This window comes from Monodon monoceros, unplaced genomic scaffold (assembly GCF_005190385.1).
Source record: "Monodon monoceros isolate NGI ecotype Baffin Bay Population unplaced genomic scaffold, NGI_Narwhal_1 Super_Scaffold_6, whole genome shotgun sequence".
Taxonomy (NCBI): Eukaryota; Metazoa; Chordata; class Mammalia; order Artiodactyla; family Monodontidae; genus Monodon; species Monodon monoceros.
This window is the reverse complement of record NW_021703783.1, coordinates 41398771-41406371: the sequence shown is the minus strand read 5'-3', so window position 1 is coordinate 41406371 and position 7601 is coordinate 41398771. Positions and strand designations below refer to the sequence as shown.

Genomic DNA, 7601 nt, shown 5'->3' with positions numbered 1-7601 from the left:
GGCTTCTCACTTCTCAAGTCTGCAGGATTTAGCCCCGCTGTAAAGAATAAACTACAGGTGCTTCCCTGGTGGCGCAGTGGTTGAGAGTCCGCCTGCCGATGCAGGGGATATGGGTTCGTGCCCTAGTCCGGGAAGGTCCCACATGCCACGGAGCGGCTGGGCCCGTGAGCCATGGCCACTGAACCTGCGTGTCCGGAGCCTGTGCTCCGCAACGGGAGAGGCCACAACACTGAGAGGTCCGAGTACCGCAAAAAAAAAAAAAAAAAAAAAAGAATAAACTACAATCCCCAGCGTCACTTAGGGCTAATTAGCACACCTTCCGGGAATTTTAGTATTTCCGGCGGAAGTGGCCGCAGCTACGCCAATCGTCTTCCCCAAACAAATTAGACTACAATTCCCACAGTCCTCCGCGCTCAGGGGCGGGGGAAAGGAACCGGAAACCGGATGGGGCGCTGGACCAGGTAGGGAAGTGGGAGTCTGGGAACTTGGGGCTTTGGGGGGGGGGGGGGGGGGGGCTCCACGGGCTCCCCGTGGGTGGCAGGCGGGGAGTCGCGGTGTCTGTGTTTCGGGGCCCCTCGCTCCGTCAGGGGCTCGCCCGGCGCAGGGAGGGCCGAGCCCATGGAGCCGCCCGGAAGGCCTGCGGAGACGAGGCTTTCCCGTCGGGCGGAGCCCGCGGGCGGAGGTCGAGATTTCTTGTGGAGCTTAGCCGTCAGCCCCCTCGGAACTAGAAGAGATGAAATGTTTCGGGGTCCATGCTCCATTATTATTATTGTTATCATTATTGGTTTAAGGATTTGCTGATTGTCCCTGTGGATTCCTGGAGTGCCCCCAAGGGACAGGGGAGTGGATAGTGTCTTGGATTCCTTCTGCACTTGCTGGGTTTAGTGTCAGAGAGCCTGGGTGGCCAGACTTATCGGTGGGTCACCCTCCATTTCCTTCGCACTTAATGTAATATGACACTGTCATTTAGAAAGTATCTGCCTTTCTTAAGTCTGTGGCCCTGGGTGACTTTCGATAGGACATCCAAGTTTCTCCTTTGGTGGGCTTTCATGGTGTTTTGTTCAGGACATTAAAGCTGGAATCACAGTGTATAACAATTGTTTATCTGTCTTGTCACAGTCATTTATGAACCTGGCTTACATTTTATTCATTTTGGACTTCTTCCCCACCAGGAGACTACCACAGTGCCTCTCATGTAAGAGACTCATAAATATTGAAAAGTATAAATGAGTTAACAGCTGGTGGTAGGTTGGATGGAATTTGTGATTTTTATTTCATAGATAAGAGAGGTAAGTGACTTAAGAGAACCTTAGAGATAAAACCAGGACTAGAATTTGAGTCAGTTGACACATAGCCTGCAGCTCTTGCCATCCGGTCAGGCTTTGAAATTCTAGAACACTGAAAATAAGACCTTGTCACTCTTTTGTGTACCCCCAGCCTTGCTGTCTTCAGCATGGGTCCCTAAAGATCAAAGGTAGGCTCAACTTAAGGCCTGAGAGAGGTCCCAGACTTGGAGCAGCCAACCTACTAATGTTGGCACTGTGTGGGGAGATGCAAATCAAGGGCCCCTGAGACAACTGAGTTCTCCACAGCTCCCTTCTCAGCTTTTGTTTGAGTTCAATTGGCCGTGGGTAGCCACCCAGACAGATCAGTTAAAGACTTCTGAGATCAGTCTAGGGAAGGATTTCCTAAGTTTAGCCCTGATTTTTTTTTTAATTTTTATTTTATATTGGGGTATAGTTGATTTAAGATTTTTTTTTTTTTCTCTCTCCCACTTTCTCTAGGCTAGAGTCAGAGAACAGGTTGATGGATCAAGCTGTTGTGTCAACCTTGAGGTCCCATCTCGGGGAAGAGGTTACTCTTGACCTGGGCAAGGGGTTGAGAGGGAGAAGAACCATGGTCCCTGCCCTGTGGGAGGCCCAGATGTGATGGAAACATGCCAGAGCCTGGCAAGCCCTCAGAAGCAAGCAGAGGGCAAAGCAGGCAGCTGAGCCTTGAGTGGACTCAGGATGTAGAAGTGGAGAGGAGTCCATCAGGAAAGGCTCCTGGGTAGAAGGTAGTTTTATTTATTTTTAAATTTATTTTGGCCGTGTTGCACAGCTTGCAGGATCTCAGTTCCCCAATCAGGGATTGAACCTGGTCCATGGCAATGAAAGCCCGGAATCCTAACCACTAGGCCACCAGGAACTCCCAGAAGGTAGTTTTAAACAGGATTGAAAAAAGATGGTATGGATACAGCTGAGCAGGTGTTTGTTGACTGCCTAATAAAAGCTAGGACCTTGGAGCTATGGAGGAAAATTAAACAGGGTCTCCTCTCTGATCTGCCTCAAGTCTAGTCTGAGAGGCCAGGTGTGAATTCATGAAGAAGCAGCTAACCATGGTGACGTGCAGTGGTTCTCAGCCGTCACCAACAATCAGCATCACTTGAAGAAGCCTGTTTAAAATACAGATTCCCAGGCCTCACGCCAGCCGTACTTGGGTTGGGCGAGGCTGGGAAGGTACAGCAAATGGTGCAGCGTCCTGAAGAGGGACGGCTTTACCAAAGGGATAGTTCGAGCTGCATCTGGAAGGGGAGGTATGATTTGGATGTGTGGGGGGGTAGGGGACTCACAGTCGTGCTTCACTCAAGGAGTCTGTGAAAAATTGGGTTTGTAGAAATGGCATGTGCAAGGTTTGTGGAGTTGAGGTAGGAAGGGCGTTTTGAAACTGTGAATGGAAAGGTCAGTTTGGACCACTGGGTTTGCATGGGAGTGATTAGAAGGAAGATTGGAAGGAATGGCCTCTGTGGGTTACAGAGCTCGCTGGGGTGCTCCCTCTTCCTGCTTCCCCCCTTCCCTCTTTCTTGTCCTCTTCCCTTCCCCCTTTACCTCCCCCGGGCCACCCTTTACACACAATATCTCATTCCATTTCTTATATCAATGTTGTTAAGTGGATATTGTTTTTCTTAGTATTTGGGTGAGGAGACTTGAGGCTCTGGCCAGGGTTACCTAGCTTGTAGGAGTCTAGTGTGAATCTGGTAATCGTCTCACTCACCACTGAGGATTCTTGAACGTGGGCAAGAAGCTGGGCTGGGGTTGGGGGGTTGTAGAATTAGCAGGGTGGCCGATCGAACCGTCTAAAGCGAGATGGGTGTGGATGGTGACGCGCACAGCCTTGAGTCAGATGGTTTGGGTTCAAATCCCAGCTTCATTATTTGCTAAGTGCGTGACCCTGGGCAAGTTGCTTGATCTTGCTAAGCCTCAGTTCTCTCACCTGTAACGTGGGAACAGTAATACCCACCTCGTGGGGTGGTTGTGCACATCAGTGAGGGGTACCTGGCACGGAGCAGTTGCCCACCACCTGGAAGCTCTTGTAATCAGCTCCGTAATTAGTCTCTGGGCTGTGGCTGTGCACCTGTGTCCCACCCTTTAGCACGCTGGTTTCCAGGACAGCCCCTCCTGGCTGGGCTTGTTTTAGGTGCTGAAAGTTCGCCATGTAAATATTTATTGAAAACCTAGGTGTGGCCTAGGAACCAGTGACTCAAAACCTGTGCCTGATGGAAAGGAGGTTTGCAGTGGGGGGTGGTTGGCGGTTATGGGTTGTGCTCACCAGGTAATATATAAAGAGGGAGGATACTTGAATCCAGAAGAGGAAGGGCCCTTCATTACCAGGAGCTGAGATGAGCGAGGGCTTGCCTGGAGGTTGGGGGTGACTGACAGTCTCTTCTTTTTTTACTTTTTTTTTTTTTTTTTTGCGGTACGTGGGCCTCTCACTGCTGTGGCCTCTCCCGTTGCGGAGCACAGGCTCCGGACGCGCAGGCTCAGTGGCCATGGCTCACGGGCCCAGCCGCTCCGCGGCACGTGGGATCTTCCCGGACCGCAGCACGAACCCGTGTCCCCTGCATCGGCAGGCGGACTCCCAACCACTGCGCCACCAGGGAAGCCCGACAGTCTCTTCTGAGCCCAGGAAGTGGTAGTAGGGGCCCTGGCCAGCCTGGATCCCTCCCACGCTATGACTGGGGCTGTTGGGGCCTCTGTCCATCTCTTTTCCAGGTGACAGTGTCATGGCTGTGCCCCAGGCTTTCCCGCCGGGGCCCCTCCACGAGGGGGGTGCTCTGGTGGAGCCCCAGCCCTCCCCTCGAAGCTCGGCCGAGGGCTTCTTGGAGGAGGAGCTCCGGCTTAACGCTGAGCTGAAGCAGCTGCAGTTTTCTGAGCCTGTGGGCATCATCTACAATCCTGTGGAATATGCGTGGGAGCCGCATCGCAGCTACGTGACCCGCTACTGCCAGGGGCCCAAGCAAGTGCTCTTCTTGGGCATGAACCCAGGACCCTTTGGCATGGCCCAGACTGGGGTAAAGAGGTCGGCTTCCTCTGTTGGGTGGAGGGGGAGGCTTCAGGGTGGATGCTTGACTGCGCGTGCTGTGGGGAGCCTGTGCGCGGCTGTGGACGTGTGTGGGCCCCCCCGCCCCACACACTGGCTCCTGTGGTCTCAGACACTCTCCCGGCCTCGCTGCCCCTAGTTAACCAAGCACATTAATGGTAGTTCCGCTTCCCCTGTGAGCTGTCCACTAATTGCCTCTGAGAGCCCTTCCTTCCGCCAGCCCCATCCTTTCCTTATCCTGCCGGATCTCCCCTCTCCTTAGAGCGTGCTTGAGTTCAGGAGAGGGACCAGGACTTACGGGGTCCGTGGGGAGCCTGGTTGACCGGGGTGGGTAGGGAAGAGATGCAGGACTTTCCGGCAACCCGGGTTCTGCTTCTTAGCTTGAGGAGAGCTTCGGAACAGAGCAGACTCCAGGGCCTACCTGCTTCCCTTTCAGACCTCCAGATGAGTGACTGCCCCTCCGTGCGGGTGCTCGGCAGGTGGGGGAGGGGAAGAGGCTTCAGGGCAGGAGGCTCAATCGCTTTTATTGATCCCAACTGGGGGCTGAAAGGTGATCCATGATGATCGATGGAAACGACAGCTTGAGGCTTGGGGCTGAGAGGGCACCCAGAGAGCAGTGGTCAGCCTTGTCCTTGTGCCTCCTCTAGCTCTGGCCGCCTTTCTGTCTCGGGCCATCTGTCTGTCCCCCCTGCTACCCATCACGCCCTGTGTGGGACCTCTTATGCCCCATGCGCTTCCTGTACCTGGTCCCAAAGGCTCGTGGGGTAGAGGCAAACAAATAGATCCTCCTGGACCGCAAGCCACACGAACAATTGGAGAAAGAGGGACAGGCTCAAACCAAGGGCCAGGAATCCTTGTCTCAGGCCCTTGGGTGAAGGTGGTTGGAGTGGGGGGTGAGTGGGGTGCAGCTAGATCCTCTTGGAGGGTGGAGAGGGGCTGGTTGGTTCAGAGCCCAGGCGTCAGGTCTCCAGTCTGAAGCCCTGGTGTGTCTCTCCTTCCCCACAGGTGCCCTTTGGGGAAGTGAGTGTAGTCCGGGACTGGTTGGGCATTGGGGGGCCTGTGCAGACCCCTCCCAAAGAGCACCCCAAGCGACCAGTGCTGGGACTGGAGTGCCCTCAGTCCGAGGTGAGTGGTGCCCGGTTCTGGGGCTTTTTCCGGAACCTCTGTGGACAGCCCGAGGTCTTCTTTCGTCACTGTTTCGTCCACAACCTGTGTCCTCTGCTCCTCCTGGCTCCCAGCGGCCGCAACCTCACCCCTGCCGAGCTGCCGGCCAAGCAGCGAGAACAGCTCCTTGGGGTCTGTGATGCGGCCCTGTGCCGGCAGGTGCAGCTGCTGGGGGTGAGGCTGGTGGTGGGCGTGGGCCGCCTGGCCGAGCAGCGGGCGCGGCGAGCTCTGGCCGGCCTGATGCCCGAGGTCCAGGTGGAGGGGCTCCTGCACCCCTCCCCTCGCAACCCGCAGGCCAACAAGGGCTGGGAGGTGGTGGCCAAGGAGAGACTGAATGAGCTGGGGCTGCTGCCGCTGTTAACGAAGTGAGCGCCCCTGCGGCCTGCACAGGATGTGTTCAAGGTCCCCTGGGTCCTTCGGGGCAAGCAGATGGCCGCGCGCCTCCTGGACTGGAGCGACAAGGTCCCCCTCGGCTCCCTGGTTGCTGGGACCTGCCGCGGCAGTTCGGACACTACTCCTGCTTGCCCTCCCGATTCCTGCCCGCCTCACCTTCCTTTGAGCGTTGCTTCTTTGGTCTGTGGTACCCAGCTCCACAGAGAGCCAGCACCTGCAAACTGCTCCACCTCAGTGTTTCCCTGGAGCCTCTCTTCGGCGGAGAGTGACCTGAACAGTGGCGTCCGAGGTCATATTTGCCGTTTTAGAGAAAAGATTCTGCCAGGATGCCCACCCGTCCTAGAACGGCTTCCTTCAGCTCACCCCTTGCCTCACAGGGACCAGGACGAAGCGTGGGGCATGGCTGCTGGGAGTCAGCTTCTGATGGGGGACTGAGGCTGTGTCAGAGAGAGACAATTCAGTGTGGCAGCGTGGGAACGGCCAGAAGACCTGGATTTCCATCCCAGCTTTGAGGCTTGTGAACTTTATGACTTTGGACAAGTTGCTTGACCTCTCCAAGCCTCAGGATCCTCATCTATGAAATGGGGTCCCTGCCTCATGGGGCTGGTGTGGGGATTAACTGAGATAACCCTTAAAAGTGCCTTGCGTAATGCCTGGCGCGTGGGTGCTCATTACACCTTTTCTAGCTTTCTTGCCCCCACGTTGGGGAGGCACTGCACTGCACTACACAGGAAGCCCCTCTGACCCAAAGACCCAGGTGGGGGTAGGGGTCTGGGCCTCCACCTGTAGCCTGAGTGACGGGCAGATTCTTGCCCCACCAGAGATGGACTAATGAGTTTATGACAAACCCAGCCTGTGATTTTTCCGTCTAAGCATTAAAAGCTCCTAAACCCTTTTGTGTTGGCTCTTTTTCCCTCCTGCATATCAGGTGTAGAAGGTGGCGGTTTATGTTTTCCCATCTCCTACCTCTTCCTGTTTGCAGAGGGTTCTCTTGGGTAGCTGGGGGTGGTATGAACAGTCTCTAATTGCCTTACCAAAGCTGCAGGGTCTCTGTTAGGGCCCTGTCCAGTGGTTTGTCTGCTACTTGGGGCACTGTGATGGGTGGATGGGAGCCTGGTATCTCCAGCTGACTCATTTCTTACGTCTGCTGAATGGCTGCCCCTTTAGTAAGGGCTGGGAGGGTGAATTCAGTTGGGGGCAGAGACCAGCTTAATAAGGAACACATGGTTGGACTCTAGCTCCTAGGACAGGTCATCTCCAGCTCTCAAATAAGATGATTTATTTATTTATTTATTTATTTTTGTGGTACGTGGGCCTCTCACTGTTGTGTCCTCTCCCGTTGCGGAGCACAGGCTCCGGACGCGCGGGCTCAGCGGCCATGGCTCACAGGCCTAGCCGCTCCGTGGCATGTGGGATCTTCCCGGACCGGGGCACGAACCCGTGTCCCCTGCATTGGCAGGCGGACTCTCAACCACTGTGCCACCAGGGAAGCCCAATAAATAAGATTTTTAATATGTGTCCCCCCCATTGTATAATAAATAATTTGAGTGGCCTCCATTCTTGGTTCTTGGGAGGGAGCCTCTAGATCCTCAGAATTTCCCAAGTGCTGGGAGTTTGTCATCCATGGTGGGACCCTCAGACCACACTTGAGGTTATGCTGAAATTTGACTCAGGAGGGCTGACCA

The 7601-nt window shown here is 55.0% G+C and overlaps 1 protein-coding gene across 5 annotated transcripts; it reads left to right on the top strand.

Moving 5' to 3' along the window:
* Window positions 1–430: 430 nt before the first annotated feature.
* Window positions 431–7309, top strand: SMUG1 (single-strand-selective monofunctional uracil-DNA glycosylase 1). 5 transcript variants are annotated; one of them, XM_029205590.1, is made up of 4 exons: window positions 431–461; window positions 1120–1195; window positions 1785–4330; window positions 5365–7305. In XM_029205590.1, exons 3-4 carry the CDS (start codon window positions 4043–4045, stop codon window positions 5890–5892), a joined length of 816 nt encoding a protein of 271 aa, XP_029061423.1. In that variant the 5' UTR covers window positions 431–461; window positions 1120–1195; window positions 1785–4042; the 3' UTR covers window positions 5893–7305. The 5 variants fall into 5 exon arrangements, with proteins under 5 accessions (XP_029061423.1, XP_029061424.1, XP_029061425.1 ...); XM_029205591.1 differs by lacking the exon at window positions 431–461 and having other exon boundaries at window positions 517–1195; window positions 1785–2056; window positions 4032–4330; window positions 5365–7306; XM_029205592.1 differs by lacking the exon at window positions 431–461 and adding an exon at window positions 517–916 and having other exon boundaries at window positions 1173–1195.
* The last annotated feature ends 292 nt before the right edge of the window (window positions 7310–7601 follow it).

Coding starts and splice junctions, on each gene's coding strand:
- SMUG1 (XM_029205589.1), top strand. CDS start 1,126: ATGAACCTGGCTTACATTTTATTCATTTTGGACTTCTTCCCCACCAGG. Junction 1,196..4,031: donor ACTACCACAGTGCCTCTCAT/GTAAGAGACTCA, acceptor TCTCTTTTCCAG/GTGACAGTGTCATGGCTGTG. Junction 4,331..5,364: donor TTGGCATGGCCCAGACTGGG/GTAAAGAGGTCG, acceptor CCTTCCCCACAG/GTGCCCTTTGGGGAAGTGAG.